The 22,662-nt window shown below is 28.9% G+C and overlaps 1 protein-coding gene across 1 annotated transcript; it reads right to left on the bottom strand.

Annotated features, from left to right (window-relative positions):
• Nucleotides 1–16,308: 16,308 nt before the first annotated feature.
• LOC133668976 (ethylene-responsive transcription factor ERF022-like) lies at nt 16,309–17,624 on the bottom strand. The gene has a single exon (XM_062088993.1). The coding sequence runs from the start codon at nt 17,399–17,401 to the stop codon at nt 16,835–16,837; it is 567 nt and encodes a 188-aa protein (XP_061944977.1). The 5' UTR covers nt 17,402–17,624; the 3' UTR covers nt 16,309–16,834.
• Nucleotides 17,625–22,662: the final 5,038 nt, after the last annotated feature.

Genomic DNA, 22,662 nt, shown 5'->3' with positions numbered 1-22,662 from the left:
ACATAATTAACAAATAACATGAAAAATGTATTCTAACCAAAATAAAAGTAAAACACTTTCTTATAAACCAAATCAAGTTTTTTTTAACAAAAAATATTTTATATTCACCGTCTTTTCTAATACTAAATAAATATAAAAAAGTTTAGAAGATAATTTTTTATAAAAATCATTTTTCATGAAATATCCCAGGTCTAGAAGGTAGAAATTGAAAATAAAAGCTTTGAAGGTAGCAGAAAAATAATCAGTTTATCAATTTATATATACTTAAATTTATTACGGATATACAGAGAGATGTGGCGAACAAAGAAATGTGTTTATATAATATAAGAGCATCCTTATCCAAAGAAATGCATTAAGAGGATAATTATTTGGAATTAACATATATAATCTATACTTTACTATCTATAAATCCTCATATTAGTTTGTATTAAAAATTATATAAAATTTTTATTTGTAAATTATTTATCATATTATATACCATGAGAGAATTAGTTTGCTATCTATTTTGATGAAGAGACCATCCTCCCAGTTAGAGTTTTGATTATCAAGATCGATGTAAACAGCACACATTTGTGAGAAAAATATCAGGCCTCAAAATGGCTGGACCAGACCTCATTTGAGACAGTACAGCCAATAAATATCGGGCCTGGGCCTGGGCCTGGTTTTGTGATATAACTTTTTCTACCAGGTTTGAACCAGAATGTATTAGTGTTGTGTAATAATTTTGTGTTTTTAAACCTCTTCTTCTGAATACAAATCAATGTGCTTTTATTTTTCTAAATGCTTTTGAACATTTTTGATATAAAAACTATATAAAATCATAAAAAAAAAGTTCTTAATTTGATGTATTTATAACCTAGAAAAATGATCTTACAAATAATTTCTTTCCACGTAAAAAGTAAAAATTAAGGTGTCAACATGTAAGTGGTAAAACATGAATTTAAAATGATTGGCCTCGTATAAAAAAAAATAATTACATATATATTATATGAGAATTTTGTACAATGTATATGCCATCACTTCTTGGAAAAACATTTAGATAGTAACCATCTAGTAGGTGGTTCAATAGTAAGAGTTTGGGATTAAAGGGTTTGCGTTCTATGTGGTTTCATGTTCGAGCCCTGTAGTTACTAATATGATGACCACCGGGGGCTTACATGGTCGTTAACTTCAGGGCCTATGGGAATGGTCGAGGTGCGCGCAAATTGGTCCGGACACCCACGTTAATAATAAGTTTGATATTACAGTAACGATTGTTTTTTAAAATATTTTTTACTCGAAAATGCATCAAAATAATATTTTTTTAAAAAAAATTAATTTTTAATGTTACACCATTAAAATAATTTAAAATCATAAAAAAATAATTTAAAATAAAAAAATTCAAATTTCCATAAAACATTAAATTCCTAAGCAGCGACTTACATCGTTTTACTGGCGCATGTGCTTCGGTCAATGATCTTCCTATTTTGCCCTAAAGTCATGCCCTGGCTGGCCCATGAAAGATTTGGGCGGCACGACTTAATCCAACTTACTGAACTTTAGCAAACATGATTCTACACTGTAAGAAAAGAAAAGGAGAAAATAAAAGAAAATTGACTTTTCATGGAAACTTGGGTGGGAAAAGGTGAAATATGTTCAAAGAATTATTTTTCTTTCTGCTGCAAATTGTGTTGCAGACTTTCACTGCAATTGCATGATCTAAGGCCATAAATTCAGTTGATGTCTAATGTTCGGCAAATAATTAACATTCATTTGACTTTTTTTGTTGAATAATTCTCTGGGCATTTTTCACTTTTTGTAGCAAATAAGGGAACCCGACACTTTCCTCTATTATTAGCAATTAAAAAAAAAAACAATATTTTATAAATAAATTTACAGCATGCCGAGTGTGAAAGGAACTTGTTTAATTAAGAAGATTGGAAAAATAAAAATAATTAGACCTTAAAAGTCAAAAGAACTACTTCCAACCAACTATCCAAGAAGAAATATCACTCTTCTACTTTTCTTATATATTTCTTCGGTCTTTCGACTTGCACAAATTAACATAAAGTCATTCTCTTTTCACTATCAATGATAAAATTATAAGACACATCACATGTTATTCTCTTCTCTTTAGTATAAATATGACATCCACGGTATACACACACACTAATTTATTGGCTTGTGGTCCGTCACAAGTTAGATTAATTTTTTTAATATAAAAAAAATATTAAGAGCATGAAGAATATTTTAACAGTGTTATTAAACCTGACTAAGCAGGTAATTTTAAAACTTTCCAACTCAACTATTTACCTAACTCAAGTTTTTAATTAAATCATGTGAGAGATAGCTTGAATTAAATCAATTGATTTCATAGATTTAAATGCAACCTTGATAATCGATAAAAATATGACTTAACTTTTTTAAAAAAACTTTAAGATGATAATTTTTTAAAAAATATTGAGACAATAATAGATTGGATCGACTTTTCCTCTGCAGCCCGGGTCATGGACTCTATTGGGTTTATTAACTTTTTTTTATAAACTTTTTTCTTTAACTATTAAAAATAGATACTCATGAAATTAAGTATCAACCTAAAAATAAACATTTATTTGAAACAATTATCCGTAAAAAGCAAACAAAAATTAATAATGCAATCCATTTTCCAACCAATCTAATATTAAATGATGAAAATGAAAAAAATAATAATTAAAAGACCAAAAATAAATAAATAAAATATCCTATTGGTGGGCAAACTCGTCAAACTTAAGAATCAGATAAGCTGGGCTAGTACGCTAAACTTGTGAACTGAGTTATGAACTTTACTGGGACTATAATTTGTTTTTTCTGAAACTATATAATAACAAAAATAGATGATTGCAAAATTAAACACTAACTCAATATCAAGATATTTTTTTAGATCGCGATAACCTTATAAAAAATAAAAAATCATAACAAAAATAAAAAGAGAAAGAAAAAAAAAGAGCAAAACATTGTGGATTACTATTGTCATTCACAGTACAAAGTGTGTGGGTAGATAATAGTTTCCTCACATCCTTTAATTTTTATTACTTTATAAAGTTTAATAATATGACTTTTTTTAAAACTATTTTTTTAATTATATGAGAAAAAATAAATTTTAGAAAAAGTCAAATTCAATTAAAAAAAACAACTCATCAAACTCATAAACCGGGACAACCTGGGTTACCTTGGCAAACCTGTAAACCACACCACACTATCCTCATATAAAAAAGAAATAATAATAATAATAATAATAATAAGCAAATTATGAAGCTAAATTATCAACAATCTCAATTTTAAACGATGAAATCCATAAAAATTGATTTGAAAAAAAATCATAACAAAAATTTAAAAAAAAAGCAAGCAAAACATTGTGGAATATTATTGTAATCCACAATGTAATGGGTGTTGGGTGAACAATGATTTTCCCCATATCCTTTACTTTTTATTACTTTATAAATTTTAATAACATAATTTTTCTCTAAAATTATTTTTTGAATAATATGAGAAAAAAATAAACTATAAAAAAAACCAAATTCAATAAAAAAAACCCCGCTAAATCCATAAACCGAGGGAAACCTGAGTTACCTTGACAAACCCGCAAACCACATTAACCTTATATAAAGACAAAATGAAAAGAAAAAAAAAATAAAAAAGCTAAATTCTCAACCATCTCAATATTAAAAAATAAAATCGACAAAAATGTTTTTGAAAAAAATCATAACAAAAAAATAACAAAAGAGAAGAAAAAAACAAATAATGTAGGGAAACACTGTAGCAATTCACAGTGTTTTGTGAGGAAAGTTATAGTGCTTTCTCCACATATTTTAGCTTTTTATATATATAAAAATATTTTCTAAACATAATGATCATAACCATTATGTAACATCCACAATAATTTGTTACACCATGACCGTTAATGCATCCACAATGATGATTTAGGTAGTATTTGACATTGTGGTACTAGTTATTTTTAAAAATATTTTTCACTCAAAATATATAAAAATAATTTTTTTTATTTAAAAAAAATTATTTTTGACACCAGCACATCAAAACGATATAAAAATATATATAAAAAATTTACAAAAAAATCATTTTTTTACCAAACAATGTTTGGGTCGCCTGACCGAACACTATCTTAAAACCATGATGGAGGAAAATATCTTTCAAAATAATATTTGACAATTCAACCCCCAAATGCTAGAATGAAGTGAGATTGGATAAATTATGGAGGAAAATATATTTTACATAATTTTCAATAGAAGAAAAAAAGTCTTACCTTTTATTTTCAAGGTTTTCTCATCAAAATTACATCAAACCTAAAAATTCACTAAATCATGAGATTTTCTTAACACATTATTTTATAAAGTAATACTATTCATCCCAAATTATTAATTTATTTCAAATTATTTTTCTTAGCAGGTGTAATTGCTAATTGGATGGACCTTTCCACAATTGGTGTAATGGATTTTGAAAGAATTTTTATGAAGTTAGGTGGGGCTTGTGGTTTCTAAACTCCTGAAAAACAAGTTTCATATCAAAATAGGAGATCATCGAATGCTTAAGTCAGTAAACCATAGAAGAAAAATAATGTATAACAAAGAGGAAAAGAACATAGAGGGTAGGAGAATGCATATTGTGATTATCGTGTGTTATTTTATTGAAAGGCTTGTTGTTCATTTTTATTAATTGGTGACCTGAGATATTTATGCACCTCGATCATATCAAATCATTTTGTGGAGAGTGGAGATGCACTTATACCATATATAAGCAATCGTTGAGCAATCATAAAGAATAATTAACTTTGTTAAACATGTAGCTTGTAAAATGAGTTGCATTGTATAGTTAGGCATCATACTAACCATTAGCGATAACTATTAGTGAGATGGGTAGGCATATGATAGCTAACAGCGAGACAAGTTGGCATCCATACTGACGATTTGTATATGCCCGATAACTAATTGATTGATATCACGTAACATTGACTTTGTTCATATAAATGTATTAAATTTATTAATAAAAACTTATTTATCTTTAACATTCATCAAATATTTTATTAATGAATATAATATTTGATTAATGAATCTAGAATAAACATAAAGTCATTGTGATAAAAATGCTTTGCAAATAAAATTATAATTAATCTGAAAAAATCTTTTCCAAGTCCTTATCTTGGTTAAATCTTATACACATTGGAGAGTACAAAACAAAAAGGTGAGTTCGAGTCCTTTTTATTAAAAAAAAAAGAAAAAATGATTTTTATGTGCAGTAATTTCCTAGCCTTGGTCCTTGGGTTATTCTCCGAAGCTAATTACATCATCTCATATTCTTATCCATATTAAAAAAAAGTCATGGTCTTATTTTAGAAAATCCCGCGAGTACAAGATTATTAATCAAGTATGCATTGATGCAAAATGAATTATTAGAGAATCCATATCTTAAAGTCAAATTATAAGCCACTAGCTAAAGGATAGGCTTACTATTTAGTCTCAAAAAGAACTATGACCCACCTAGTGTCCACTTTTCATGAAGGCAATATAAGGGTTACATGGAATGGTTATGGCACAATGTGACCATCATTACGGAGTAAATACTCAACTCATAGATGGATGTTTCACGAATCTAAACCCCGACTGAAAATCATAAAGAAGATCACTACTCTCCAACTAACCTAGAATTAGGTTTATTTGAAAATTGTAATGCGTGGAGGCATTAATATGTACCCGATATACTTATGCATGAGCAGTATGTAAAAAATACATAAGCAACACGTAAAAATATAGGCTACAATTAAATTGCATAGACCAAGAAAAATAAACAAGCAAACAATTAAATAAACAAAGCTCAGTCTGACAAGACAAGTTCCCAGTGAAGTCGTAATCATGTCATGACATGCACAACATCGAATGACGGATCTATGTCCTGGAATGAAAGAGGTTTTGGGTTTAATCATAAAGTTATGATTTAAGGGAGTTGGCACCTAGTATCATGGTTACTAGGAAATCTATGGTCTTAGAGAGAGCCTAGATAAAAGGACTAGTTATGCAAGGGGAAGACGCATCACCCCTAATGCACCCTGCATAAGGCAAGCTGCATTGTTGATTGATTGTTTTTCTAGGTCATGTTTATATCTGTTGGTCTTGCCTAAGGTTCAAGGTAGATCTTCCTTTGTGAGAAAGTCTCTATCTTATCAGATTAAATTCTAATCGTTATAAGGTTCAAAGTTTATCATCACAATTATTTCTTATTTTTCTATCTTTAATACCTAAGGATATACTTTACAGTGTAATTTTATATCCCTAATATTAAAGTCTATAGCTAAATCCTAACAGTCCAAATATTAATTAAACAAATCATTTGTTGTGGGATTTTTAGTATTTTGGCCAAATCATAATGGATAATCATAAGCTAGCAATGATATTCATTTTACATGATTAAATACAATTTTGTTTTTTAGAAAATATGCAAGAAAATCCTTTAAAATTTGGTCATATACATGAATTAAAAAACATGTTTTTTGTGTTTTTAAAATGAGGATTTGTTTTGAATTTTTTATAGATTTTTTTGAAATTTCAGAGAAAACCAAGTATTTTTAATATCGAGTCAATATTTTAAAGTGTAAGTCTATAGCACAATATTAAATAAAATTATTGAATATAAAAAAAATTATTTTTTTAAATAAGGAAATTGTTTTTTAATTTATTTCAAAATTTTTGGAGAAAAATAAGGTATTTTTAATGACGGGTCTGTATTTTACAATATAAGTCTACAGCCTGATATTAAACAAAAATATTGGAAAAACACATGAGGGATCCATAAATAATTTTGAAATTTTTAATGGATTGTTTAGCTAGACACAGAAATATAGACAAATTAAAACCAAAGAAAAAAGCTTAGGGCGTGTTTGCAAAATGCGCCATTATCCTAAAATAAAACTAAAACAATTCTTAAGTGTTTGGCAAACATTCATATAAGGCTTTGCTTCTTAAGGAAAATCAGGGTAGGCCAAACACGTTCTTATGTTTGGGTTTGGGCTTGGCGCAACCATATGGGCTAGAACTATTGGGCTTGAGGCCCAAGCCCACGTATATGAGTTGGACTCAGGCCTAACCCAACTTGTTTTTCTGGGCAAACAAATGGCCCAACAAGCCCATTTCTTCTTCTTTTTTTTAATAGGTTGGACACAGCCCATCCATATAGGCTGGGCTAAAACAAAAATCTAGCTCGTTCTCTCTTCTTTGCTAACAAACACCAGCAGCAAGATGTGAATTAATTCACATCTTGCATGTAACAAGAAGCTTTAAGGAAAGAAGGAAGGAGAAACGAGATTACCTGGCCTGAGGGTAGTTTGTTATCTGGCTGGTAACGTTGCTAGAGTAGCTGGTGACTTGGTGGAGCTAACGGTGGTTATTGTGCTAGGGAGGTGGCAATTGTACTAGGTTGAAGTTGTTGGTGAAGAAAGAAAAACAATGATAGGGATGGCTATTAGGTTGGCTTTTTTAGGATTCTTTTTTGTTGGGGTGAATAGTGTGTTATTATGGAGTATGTTTGGGGTTGTATCGGGTGGAAGGCTTTATTATGGGTAATTTAAGGGCTGGTTCTGTAAGGAAAGGTTTGTCTTCTCTTTTTTTAAAGAAAGTTGATGTTGAGGTAGTTTTTCTTCGGTTTTTTTCTCCTCACCTTTTATATGAAATCTATCTCTATTCATATAGGTGGGAGAAAAACATAGGGGATCTCGTGAGCATGGTTTGTGGTCGTTGATTCGCTTGGGATGGATCCCATTTATTAGCTACAAACCAACAACCTGGTCATACAAAACCAAGTTGTAAAACTAGGTTAAGGGATGTAAGCCATTTTTTCATTGACTTTTTAAGTGAAAAATCGATGATTTTCAAGCTAAAGGTGTTGTACATTGTTAGGTCACAAGGGTGACATGTTTCTTGTATGGTGAAGGTATGAGAGAGAGAGGATGAGGGTGGAAAGGTGGCATCAAAGATGCCATTTTTAGGTTATTAGGGAAGATGATGAATAGTAGCCAGAAGACGCATTGTCTGACTTTTTTTTTTTTACTTGGTATTGACCAAAACGACGGCGTTTTGCACTTAAACACATTGTTTTGGTCAAAACATAGCCAAAACATATCGTTTTATTTATAAATGAAATGGTGTCATTTTGGCGTTTAGGGTTAATTTAGATTTAAAAAACTCTTATTTTAATATTAGCCCTTAATCTTTTGATTTATTTAATTAAGTCAATTGAATTTTGATTTTAAAAATCAATTTAATTTCACTCATGCCAAGTTTCAAAAGCACCCCCTAATTCCAGTGCATTTTTCATCTTGGTCCTTGTTATTGTGTATTTTTAATTTGGTCTTCAATTGATTTTCAAACTTCTAATTTCTTTAATTTTACCTTTTTCTTCAACCATATTTAGCCCTTGAATTCATGCGGCTTTTGCCAAAAGGTTCTTGATCTTGAATTTCTTCAATGTAGTCTATAATTGACTTTCAAACTTTGATTTTCTTGCAATTTAGTTCCTAATTTCATTTGATTGAGTTTTTTTAAATTAAATTTGGTCCTCTAATAACTCATTCTTTTTAATTAAGTTCCTAATAAAATTAATTTGACCTATTAAAAGTATAATTAAGTCTTTACACCTAATTAAATCTTTTAATTTGACCTAAATTAATTCTTAAACTTAATTAAACCTTTAATTGGGCTCTTGGTTAAATCAAATTGTCCTTTTAAAAATCTAATTAAGTTCTTAGACTTAATATTTATACAAATCCGTCTAATAGTTATTTAACTTGACCTTGAATCTATATTGTCTTTTGATCTTGGGTATAATGAGATACAATTGGGCTTCTAATTATGTATGAAATCCCAGTTTAGTTCTTCCATATGTTTGCAACCTTCATCAGCCTGCTCCTGCCAAGTTTTCAGTATTTTTTCATTTTCATCTTTATTTTTTGTTGCTTTTCATTTTTTGATAATCTATCTGATTTTTTTAAAAGAAGAAAATAATTTTGGAGAACCCAAAATTAGGTTATGACAAAGAACAACTTAGATAATCAATATTCATATTATATATGACAGTGTAGATGAGGTCATACCAATGAAACAAGAATCACTAAGTCATGTAAAGAAAGATATTAGATCCTCTTGATTATGAATCATATAAAACTTGTAAGACTTGTTTATTAGATAAGATGACCAAAACATCTTTTACTGCAAGAGTGATATATCTAATGAATTATTTGTTTAATATATAAATGTTTGTAGACCTATAAAGATTCGTGCCATAAATGGATGTACATGTTTCATTATTGATGACCATATTGGATATGGTTATGTGTGTTTAATAAAAGTCTAAATCATTTGAAATGTTCAAATAACTCAAAAATAAAGTTGAAAAACAAACTAGTAAAAGTATTAATATACTTTAGTCGGATCAAGGTGGCGAATACTTCAACCAAGATTTTCAAGATTATCTAAAAGAGAATAAGATTCTTTTATAATAGACAACTCTTGAAAGGAGAAATTGCACCTTTTGGATGTGGTGCAATTCATGATAAGCTATATAGACCTTCCACTTTTCTTTATAGGGTTATGCCCTATAAACTACTATTTATCTTTTAAATCGAGTTCCGTCAAAATTTGTTGATAAGACTCCATATGAGATATAAAATATTAAGAGACCAATTTTATCATACTTAAAATATTTGAGATGTGATGTTTAGATGAAGTGTATTGTATCTAATAACAGCTAAGAGCTAAGTTAGATAAATATAAGTTTGTGGGATATCCAAAAGAAAATATTAGATATTGTTTATATCATCATGTTGAGCAAAATTGTTTGTCTCAAAATATGTTACCTCTCTAAAGAAATAATTTTTTTTGAAAGGAGTAATCGAAGGAAAATAGAACTTGAAAAAGTTCAAGAACCACAAACTAACATCCAAAATTCTAAAGCTATAACATTGGGTGTTTGGCCTAAAGCTTAAGAAATATAAGAATGTTATGGATCTAGTAGGACATTTCATGCACCAATAAGATATGAACTTCTCATGACAACTAAAAATAATGAGTTACTTATACTTGATGAGCCTACCAATTACATGGAACTAATATCTGATACTAATTTTAAGAAATGGTTTAAGAGCATAAAATCTAAAATGAATCTCATGTATAACAATTAGGTATGGACCTTGGATGACCCATTTAAAGGGATACAACCCATTGGATGTTAGTGGGTTTTTTAGATAAAGATTGACATGGATGGCAATGTACAAATATACGAAGCTAGACTAGTTGTCAAATGTCATAAACAAAAATAAATAGGTCAAATTTGATGAAACTTTCTTGTTAGTAACTATGTTAAAACCTATAAGGATTTTGCTTGTTATAGTTGAATACCATGATTATGACATTTGGTAAATGGATGTAAAATTTTTATTTCTAAATAGGAATCTTCAAGAAAATATGTATATGGCACAACTTGAAAGTTTTGAATCTAAGGAATATGCCAATAAAGTATGTATGGAAGTAGAGATTTTATGAGAATTGTATAAATAACGGTTAGTTTTGGAGTTGTGTGTGTATGATTTTATATGCCAAGTAAACATGAAGCTTAATTGTTGTGGCATTTGAAGTAAGATTGTGATGTATATATGTTCTGGTGTTGTTATGGAAATTGTGTATTTGTATAAAATTTGAAGTTATTGGTTTGTGGAAGGTTAATTGTTATGATTAAGAGAATTGAAGTAGATTTATTGGTTAAGTATATGATTGTCATGTATGGAAGTTTAAAATTTTATAAATAGTAAGTGGAATTGTTGAATTGAATTTTTTATCGTTTCTTGGATAATGAAAGTAATATGCTTGAAAAATTACTTGGTGGAATTATGATAAACTTGTGAATTTTGTAAAAAATATATATATATACAAATAACTAGTTTAGTAAATTTTGAGAAGAAAATGGAATGTGATCTTAGTTGTTTGGTTGAAAGATGTTGTGTTGGTATTTTGTATGCATGATATTGAATGAGAAAAAAATAAGATTGAATTATTATCTGAAATTTAAAGTTTAAGTATACATGTTGGAAATATGTATGACAAGTAAATTCATTTTGTATTAGGCTAAGTTGTTAGCTAGTTGGTTTTGAAAATGGGTTAATTGGGACTTAAAATAAAAATGATGGAATGAAATTAAGTTAACATGTTTGGGAAGTTGATGATAGGAAATCTTAGGATACATATGTGATATATATGAAATGAGTTGACATATGCATTCATATGGAGTGTAAAATAACATATTGGAGCTTAGAAGTTGGTTAAGTGGGATGCAATGGTTCTATGTTTAAATATAAATAGGTAATGTGAAATAAATTAGATTGATATATGTTGGTATGAAAATGTGGAATTTAATGTGTTTAAGCATAATTAGAAAGTTTAAGAATACGAAAAGTTATATATCCGAAAGTTAAAATATATTATGGAATGTAATCAATGATGTTAATATGTGGTTATTAACTATTAGTTTGTGATGTGTTGGATTTTTTTATTGGGATTTATGGAAACTTATATAGTTAAATGATAAATAAATGGTATGAGCATTAATGGTTATTGTTTGAGAGTTGTAGGAGAAATATTTTAAGTGAGATTTGATTTATAAGGAACTTGTACAATAAGAGTTTAAGGTAAGGGTCACTCCTTTTGATTTTTTAATTATTTAAAATGTTTTTTAATTATTAGTTTTTCAATACAGATTTATATGTGTTGTGTAAATCTACTTGTCTTAATAATTTATGCCTATGAGGCAATAAAATTTATGTGTGAAGTGTAAATGACCACAATGGTCGTAATATGTGTGTGTGTGTATGTGTGTCTTATGAATGATCATAATGGTGCTAACCAATAGATAAATGCATTCGACTGCGACAACGATTATACATATATAATTGTGAACAACCGTAATGACACTAATGGATCTAGTAGATATAATTATGAATGACAATATAACCTAAATGTAATTATGGACAACCATAACAATAGCAATCAATATATAAATTATAATCAACCACAATGATGGAACCTAAATATAGTAAAAAGTAAATAAATCAACAGTAACATTAGATATTGAAAAATAATATGATACTTAGTCAATCATGTGAACGATGACTAAGATTATAAATAGGATATTTAGTCACCATGTGGACGGTGATAAGGTTATGGATAAGATACTTAGTCAGCTATCTGGATAACGACTAAGGTTATGGATATGATACTAGTCAATCGTGTGGACGGAGACTAAGGTGATTGTTTTGGAAACATAGTTAGCCGTCTGGACAGATACTATAAATACAGATATATAGATAAGTTTGCTGGTTGGACAGGGGCTATTGTTAAAATAAATTATGTGTGGATTATGCCTACAAGGCAAGGAATAAATGTTAAGTGGAAAATATATTTACAAGGTGAGAAAAATGATATGAAAAGAAATATTAATTCATGATAGGAATTTAATAAATTGCGAAGTGAATGGACCATAATGGCAGAGTGTAATGTATGAAATTAGATTGATTGTTATGGCAGAATTTAATACATAGAATGGAAATTAATCATAACGGTGAGAATTTAAATTAAATTAACTGCTATGAGATAATTTAATATGAAAAAATTAATTTAGTCTCAACAGCAGCCCTAAATAAAAGAAATATTTAAAATGAAAAAAAAAAACTTGATGGTGTCAAAATGGGCATAAGAACTTTTTAAGATGAAAAAATATATTTGAATATTATATATATATATATATATATATATATATATATATATATATATATATAGCCAAATAGCAAGTGTACTCAAGACAAAGAACATTTTCATGCAAAGTAGAGAATAATTTATGATTAAAATAAGGATTACATAAATGACATTGGAGGATTAATAGAGAAATCTCTATGATGATTGTTTAAGGAGATCATTATATGAAAACATGTAGATTTTGTATGGAGATTTTATTTGGAGATATAGAGATTTAGGTGGAGACATAAAAATTTTATTTTAAAGATATGGAGAAAAGCAATATCATGAAGAAAAATATATAGAGACTAATCAGAAAGATAATTTTGCTTTTATTGAAAAATTTAAAATATTTTATTATAGAAGTAGAGGTATAATTCTTGAAGATTATCTAATCTTTGGCAATGTATTGTGGGGTGAGCTAATATCTTTACCTTTTTGTTCAATTTGAATTTCCTTTTCTAAAAACTATTAAAGGTAACCCCAGGCAATGAATCCCTAGGCAATAAACCTTTCTATCTTCTTTTTTAAGGCATTACAATCCTTAACATCTTGGTTGTTTTTGTGAAAAAAAAATTATTGGGGCTTTGTTTCCTCATATTTCTCTTCATGAGATGAGGTTATTACATAAATTCTTTTTCTTTAATAAAAATTAGTACCTCAGTTCGTATGGTGGCTAGAGGTGTGGTCCTATGCTCAATGAATGTTGTTTGATCACTAATGAATCCTTTTGGGTTCCTTTTAGATGTTCTAAACTTTTTAAAAAAACTAATGGTGCTTAGGAGATTTTATTTTTGTTGAAATTTGTCCTTGTCTTATCACATTTGTTTTTATACTCAAATGTGGTTTTCATTACCTGTTTTACTTTGAGAAGAGTTCGATCAAGAAAAGTGTATAATTTTTTCCATAAAGAATAGTTATAGACCACACTAATTAGGTTCTCAGTGGAAATAGGTTCAAGAAAACCTTTCAAATTAAGCATTTCCTTGTTAAACCTTTTGAAATATGCTTTGGTGCTCTCATCTTATCATTATATGATGGTGAATAACTCAATTGTGCTCTTTTTAGTTGGTATTCTGACGTTAAAGCAAGAGATGAGTTTGGTGCTAGGATTATGAAAGTTAAGAATAGATTCAGGTTTCAGGTTATAATAGCATACCAAAATAGATCCATGAAATGTTGCATATAGCATTGTTGTCTTGTGTCACAAACTTCAAGCTACTTCATACATTTTATATGTGTTTTTTAGGTCTATAAGTCCATCATCGTTATCTAAGTTTTCCTTTATAAACATGCAATCTTTGAAGAGACGAGATTGTAACACCTAATTATAAAGTAAAGAATATTCCACTTGGCTGGGGTGGTGTTCATTATCATAAGCTTGTATCATTATTGATCTTTTCTCGCTTTAAGGTCTTTTTTGATAAGGTGTATGCGAGTAAGATTTAGAGGAAGATCGATGGAGGTAGCCACTTATATGGCTTGGACCTGCTAAAGCTCTAATTTTTTTTTTTAATCTTTGGAGTTCAAGTTTGGAGCGTCTAGTTTGAGCAAGTTATTCTAAGTTGCTCTTTTAAGAAACCAGAGTTGTCAACGTGTATTTGATGGTACGTGTAATGAAGCTAGTAGTTGTATCATCTGTTGAGGGAGTGGTTCAAAACTATTGTTGTGTAGATAGAACAAATTCAATAAACACTTTCATTTTATGGGTGATTTTTTGGAGATTTGGAAGAGCTAATGTACTTATGGTGGAGAGGTTAGTTACTTTCTCGTGCCTTGCTATTTATGAGTCATCACCATGAAATGAATTTTTTCATATATGAAAAATAGGAATGAAGTAGATATTGTTCAAGTTCCCACAGATAGTGTCACTCATCAAATCGAAAAACTTTCAAGTTGAATTTGGGCCTTTCCAAGGCTGGTGCAATGGGTTTTGAAGAAATTTGTATTAAGTTAGGTAAGACTTATGGTTTTTGAACTTCTATAAAAACAAGTCCTCTATTGAGATAGGGGATCCTTCAATGCTTAAGTTAGTAAACCATAAAAAGAAAATAATGTATAACAAAAAGAATAAGAATGAAGAGCATAAAAGAGTGTATATTGTGATTGTCATGTGGAGAATGTATGTTGTGATTATCATGTGTTATGTTATTGTTTGGCCTATTGTTTGTTGTTATTGCTAAGCGACCTAAGGTATTTATACACCACAATCAATTGAAATTACTCCATGGAGAGCAAAGTTGTAGTTATACCATACAAGATTAATAATAAAAAATAATTACCTTTATCGCATAAGTAACTTATAAAATGTGTTGTCGAGTGGAGGTTGTCGCATTGTACAAATAAGCATTCCATTGACCAGCGACGATAACTATCGGTGAGACGGGTAGATGTGTCATAGCCATTATCGAGATAAGCAGACATTTGTGTTGACAGTTTGTACATCTCTACAATGAAGAATTAGGTGTGTCAAGTGATTGCATAGCTATGTACTAATGAAGCAGTGCCTATAACTTCTACAAGTGCATGACACACGAGTTTAGTATATTTTCTCTTTTTTCCTTTTGTTTTCCTTTTCTCCCTTGGTTGTTCTTTGGTCAATTAGATTTTATGGACTAAATTGGAGAATTATTGAAGAATCCAGGACTAAAGTTGAGAAAAGAAAGGAAAAGTTAATTGGCGTATGTAATACATGCGCTAGCATGTGGACAAGCATCTGTTGCTTGTGGCAGCACATGTAACTTCCACGAATGATGTCTTTTCTTAGTTTTGTTAGATTTATCTTATCAAGTGACACTCTAATGACTTCTTTCTCATTCCTTGAATTGTGAGGTAGTTTCTTATTGTCCTAACTTTTTTTTCTTGGGTGATTTTATTTTGCTAGTTAACTTTTTTTTATTGATCAGTGTGCTTTTGTTATCTTTTTTTTATATGTTTTTGTAACCGTTAGTATTTTCTCTCTATTTTTTTTTTGTTTTACTTTAGGCCTTAGCTTTGGCCCATCAAATAACGTATTAGCATTTCGTCTTATCATAGTATTTGTATTTGATGGTAAAACTCTAAATAGTGCGTTCATGTAAAAGGGAAAATCAAACATAAGCCCTTCCATTGAACAAATAACAGTAGAGGAGGTAGAATTTTTTTTTTTTTCCCTGTATTAAAGACGTACCTGGTTGACAAACACATAGAAGGAAACCCGAAGGAAACGTTAAGAGGCAATCTAAGCAAGATCTTTGGCCCTTGACAAATGTAGGTGGGGCCGGGACATCTTTTAATGCTGTCAGTGTCAATTAAGTAAATAATATTCCATCACAATCCTGGTGAGGCTCAACAGTAGAATCCTCTGTAGGGTATTTCGGCCAGGTGAAGTTTTCTTGGGAAAAAAACACAACCGTACTAAGATCATTACACTCACAAAAAGAAACAAATTTGACTAGACATTCTGTGTCGATCGTTAAAACTCATAGCTTGTATATATCTCATAATTGAACTTCACGGTGACCCACTGAATACCATGGAACTCTTTGTAAGCTATCAAATTTGCACACAGGAAGAGATATAGTTTCACGATAACGTTCAAATTTCTCTAGAATAAACAATAAAGCACGAAAGACGAATGGAAGAAGCTAGCTAGATTCATTAAAGACATTGTTTTCGTTTACAATGAGAGAAAAAAATGGCACTTTGTGCAAATTTAAAGGAAATAGAACACATTTCGGGCTCTCTTTCGAATCCTCTGCCGGTGAAGACATTCAGCTCTCTTAATGCATTAATAGAGCCCGATGTTGTCAAAAAGTAGCCACAATGACCAGAACTCCCTCTACCAGAAGGAAAAAAAAGATGCAGAAGGCTTAATTAAGCTTATTGACGCTATCATATTCAAGAAATTAGCTAGATTTTAAGGTAGGCAATTCCATTATTACATAAGTTAGTATAATCAATTTGTCATTATACATAATTATGATAGTAATAATTATAATAATAAAAATAAAAATATAGTATATAGTACCGCAAAAAAAATAGTTTGTATGTGATTAATAATCCCAAATGGAGTCATGCTCATGCTCCATTTCACCCCACTCATCACTGAGTTCGACATCAATATCATCTCCCATAGCCACAGGCTCATCCAACAGAAGAGCCCCAGCTAACTCCATCCACATTTTTGGTGAGTCCAGTGGTGCCTCATTTATAGCTTGAATTTGGCTTGGTGACAACCCAACCCTAACAGGACCTAAACTGCCCCCGCCGCCACTAGAGCTACCACTTACTCCCTCTGAACATTTTGTCGGTCTCCGGAACAGCAAAGCCGCCTCTTGTGCTGCCATTTGCACATCCTCAGTGCTAGAGCTCGCCGGCCGGGGCAAACTATCCACCATTTCTGGAAAATTTAGTTGAGCCCCACGTCCTCTAAGGTGTAATGCTGCCACATCATATGCCGCCGCGGCCATTTCAGGCATCTCATAACTCCCAAGCCAAATTCTTGTCTTCTTACCAGGCTCCCGGATTTCGGACACCCATTTCCCCCATTTTCGCTGTCGTACACCTCGATATCTTGGCTGACTAATCCCCGGATGGCCGTCCCTGGTTCTTCCTTCCATTTTAGCAAGTAGAAGGAAGGTTTTCTCTACTGATGAATGGTATTCCGGCAATGTACTAGTACAAATTAATGATTGTGTAGAACTATGACAGCCGAGAGAGTGTGACACAAGAGTGTGTGCTAATCTATAAATAGATGTGGCACAGCAATCGAATGATTTGGATGGGAGGAGGAGGGAGTTTCCTAGTAGTTACGTTTAAGTGCGGGAGATGCTGGCAATGCGTTGCATGTGCTGGGGTTTTGAATGAATGACAAATTCATACCTTGCGATGCATTGTTCTATTTTATAATATTTTCATGGTCAGCCTAGAACAACTACTCACATATTCATAAAATATAATAAAAAGAAAAAACAACTACATTCTTAAAAACACATGGTCTGTATAATTAAGATAAAATTATAAATATTGGTATTATTTCTTCAATGGTGTGTGGAGCTTCTATTTGTGTCAAGATTTTTTTCCCTTCTTAATATGGATAATTAATAGATACTGCTGTAGCCTAGCCAGGCTAGAAGCATTTCATATTGTACGTAATTTGCCCTTCCATGGTAAGTCTATCAGCACTAGAAGGAATGGAATTTTTAGAGTTTTTAGCCAGCTGACACTTTCTCATGTGAATTCTACTACTATTTGAATTTATGACATCTGACAAATCATTCATGAGCAGGTGGTTCGTGAAATTTGCAATTTGCTGCTATATAATTTTTCTAAATAATTTATATCTTATACTTTAACTAGAAAAATTAAGATAAAGTTCATAATCATTTAATTATTAAAAGCTTTAATATTGAATAATTGTTTTATAGTATTTGTATATTAAACCTAATCTAATTTAATTTTTATTTTCCACTAATTTCTTGAACCCGTAAGACATACTTTTTTATATATATATTATGACCTTATTTCGTACTGTGTTTTAAAAATGTTTTTGAAAAAATTTAAAATTTTTTATTTTATTTTAAATTAATATATTTTTTATATTTTCAAATTATTTTAATATACTAATATAAAAATAATTTTAAAAAAATATTATTTTAATATATTTTAAAATAAAAAATATTTTAAAAATCAATCCTTTGAAGCATTATTTCCAACCAAAACATTTTCCTCGCAAGGGATCGTAAAGCACTTCTTTCTTTTTTTGATCTTTATCAACGAGGACACAGGTACCAATGTGTCAAATCTTAGGCTTTAGGAATTACATAGAAACCACTTTAGCGTGTTCTAAAGTTTTTTTTTTTATGTAGCGGTTCGAATCTCACCTACTATATCTTGCAATTAATGGTATATTTATTGTAGCTATTTCTAGAAAGATTCTAAGCTTCGACCTCGACATGGGTCTAATAAATATCCTTTCAAATAAAAGAATAATTTAATATGAACATAATGTTTCTGTCAAAAGTGTGAAACGACATATCTATCTTCTTTTATTAAAAAAAATCGTTTAAAAAAGCTCCCATTAAAAAAAATTAAAAGATCACTTGCATAAGTTGATATTTCAACTTCTTAAACATTTTAAAAAAATTATTTTTAAAAGTTATATATAATATTATATATATATATAAAAAAAAGTTTTCAAAAACAATATAACTAATTAAAATAGCGAATTTTAATACCAATAGTAAAAATAAATATTGAAGTTGTTTTTTTTAGTTTTCTTTAAAAATCTACTTTTTTTTTGTCATGTCAAGTGCCACCACGTTCTTTTTCTCCTGATGTGGCGTGTTTTAGAAGAGATTAGATAGTTTGTCACTTGTGAATTTTTTTTTATTTTATCTCTCCTTCCCCTCAAATTGCAGGTTGGTCCTTTTTGTTTTTTTTTTTATTTTTTAGCTTCAATTCATTTTTTTATTTCTATTTTTTTTCTTGATCCTTTTATAAAATTTTTTATTTCTTTTCAATTTAATTCTTATTTTTTTATTTTTGATTTTTTTCCCATAATCACTTTATAAAAGTTTTATTAATTTTCAAATTTCCCTTTCAATAGAAGTTTAGGGTATATTATTTTTTCAATTTAGTCCTCATTCTTTAGATGTTTTTTCTTTTTATTAGTGTTATATTCTTTTCAATTTAACTCTCAAATCAAAAAAAATTAGTTGCTCTATAATTTATTTTTTATTTTAATTTTCACTCTTATTCTTTTAATTATTATTATTTTTGTTTTAGATCCTTTCGTCTAATTAATGTTTTTTCAATTTTATTCTTTAGCATTTCATTTGTTGGGGATTGTGGTTTGTTTTTTTTCATGTACGATACTTCCGGTATAATAACTTTATTCACAAGTTTGAAAAGTTAATGTGGGTCAGTATCTTTTTTTTCACTTTTTTTCTTTTTCTATTTCATTGTTCATTATTAGTTTTTTTAATTGTTTTTGTGGTTTTTTTCAAAAAACAATTTCTATTGGGTTATCCCTAACCTAAGTCATGATTTTGAAATTAATCTAGGTTTGCTCACCTCTTATTATTAATTTTTCATCCAAGTTTGTATTTCAAGGGACTTTTTTTTCCTATGGTATTATCATCTTTATATATATATATATATATATATATATATATATATATATATATATATATATATATATATATCCTATTTTTTTATTATTTAATTAAAATAAAATCAACTTATTAAATTAGATCATTACTATAACTCTAATTTTTCTTATTTATTTGAAGCATGCTTAGAGGAAAAAATGTGGATCCACGGCCTAGCGAGGGCTCATGTCTAGTATCTTAGTATTTAGGGCTAGAGATTTTTATGATAAAACTTGAAGATAGTACATGGAAATATTTTTGGGTTATAAACTGGATTTGGAGATTCCGGGAACATGATTATTTAGTGTGTATTTGATATTGTAGTACAATGTATTTAAAAAAAATATTTTTCAATTAAAAATATATTCAAATAATTTTTTTATATTTTTTAATTTTTAATATCTACACATTAAAGTTATCAAAAAAAATACATAAAAATTATTATTTTAATACTAGTTTAAACAAAAATAATTAAAAAAAAAGTTAAACCATAAAAATAATCGCTCCTTTAATCATAACAATGCTATCATCATAAAAAAAAAAAAAAAACAAATTGAGCCTATTTAAAGCTCAGGTCTAGTAAGTTTTTAGACTTTAAGCTAGGCCTCAGACTTTTGAAATTTCTTTAATAATACAATAAATTACAGTAACTTTATAATTAGTGAAATTATTATCATCTTCTAAAAGTTCGAAAGTTCGACAAAAACTCTCTCAATTTGTTTTTGAAAAAAACTCCCTCTTTAAAAGTAATTATTCAAAAACTTTTATATACTCTTGATATCAGTTTACATGTTTTTATAGTAAATTTATTATTAGTATTAAAGAAAAGTTTGTGAATGTTTTCTTAAATGGAGTTCTTATCAAAATTTGGAAATTCCGATTTATATTAATCATTTTATGTATCTTAGAGTGCAAAATAAGATTATTAATTAATGACTAATATTTATTTTTTATAATAATTGAAGCTACTTAATTTGTTAAGTAGATGTTTTAGTTTTGAGTAAAGTATTTTGGATTTCAACTAAAAAGATGAAATATAGCATAGCACTATATAGGTGGCTTGTGATTCACTACAGGCCAGACTGAATTTTTTGTAATATAAAAAAGTAATGCTCAAGCTGTTGATGTATTTTAAATAAGAAAAAAAACAATTCATGACTTGACATCATAAAAAAATTGGAAAACAATTACAATTTTTTAATCTCTAAGGATCTAAACATATAAGGATGAAATAAAAAAAAATCAGTTAACAAAAAAAAATCTAAAAAGACAAAGAACCAAGAAATCCAAGTGAGATCGTCAAAACTCACGAGCAGAATCATGCGAACGAGATAACCTAATAAAAATAAAAAAGATAGGTTGACTTGTGACTCGAAGTTTAGGACGGTTCAGGTTTCAATAGAAATTTAGAGAGAATTGACCCAGTGTAAAATGATCTAAAACACGAGTTGACATGTGACTAGTTAACCCGTGGCAAACCTAGTCTAAACTCTTTGACTATTTTTTTTTTCCTAAATGATGTTATTTTTACTTGCTTTGTAATTTTTTTTTTACTTGGGTCAACTCACTTGACATGTGACCCAATACTTGCTTCAGATCGACTCCTGAAAAATAAGAGGACAAACTAAAATTTTGAATTAAAAGGAAATCAAATTAACAAATTAATCCAAAAAAAAGAATAAAAATAAAGATAATGAGAATGAGGATCAAATTTGAAAAATAAAAACCTAGATTATGCATCCAAGGATGAAATTGAAAACAAAATAAAATTTGATAAAATGGCTAAGAATCAAAATTTAAAATCAAAACATTGAGAGTCTATCTTAAATATCATCAAACTTTGAATTAAATGGTGAAATTGAAAAAAAAATCAAATTAACAAAAGAATCCAAAACATAAAATCAAAAAAAAATCAAAAGATGAAATTAAAAATAAATTAAAATTTGATAAAAGATGTAAAAATTAAAATTTGAAATCAAAATATTGAGGACCTTAAATATCATTAAACTTTGAATTGAAAGGTATGATTGAAAAAAAATCAAATTCATAAAAGAATTCAAATCAAAAATGAAAATCAAGAGAATGTGTACCAAACTTGAAGAAATTAAAAATCAAGATAATAGATCCAATGATGAAATTGAAAATAAAATAAAATTTGATAAAATTACTAAGAATCAAACTTAAAAATCAAAACATTGAGGGCCAAATATGAAATGTCATAAAATAAGAGGATAAAGTTGATTTTTTAATGGCCAACACAAAATTCAATGGGGGAGCAGAGAGAGGAGGATAAGAAAAAGAAGAGGCAGTTGCCGACAAATTATCATTGAAAGCACCACATATGCAGCACTACGTGGAAGAGAGGGTTATGGAGCTTTAAACATTATAGCAAAAGATGATGTTATTTCATTAGATAACGGCTCATGCATTGCTCAAAGAGTAGGGAGTTACATCACATGCTATGCACACACTAATAACATTTTTTTTAATAATTTATAAAAATAGAGAAAGAATGAATCATCCACAACCCAGTTTAATAATAACAAAAAAACATATAGAAAATGACAAAAACACCTATGAACACAAAGCCTAGAAAATTTGATTTTAGAATCCATTTAGTCATTCCATTTAAAAAAAAACCCTTTAAAGTAAAATGAAAATAACTTTTAAGGACAATTTAATATTCTTAATATGCTATAATTATATGAGATGACTATAATGACCCTTCT

This window comes from Populus nigra, chromosome 12 (genome assembly GCF_951802175.1).
Source record: "Populus nigra chromosome 12, ddPopNigr1.1, whole genome shotgun sequence".
NCBI lineage: Eukaryota > Viridiplantae > Streptophyta > Magnoliopsida > Malpighiales > Salicaceae > Populus > Populus nigra.
The sequence above is the reverse complement of the archived record's forward strand: the minus strand, read 5'-3'. Positions and strand labels throughout refer to the sequence as shown.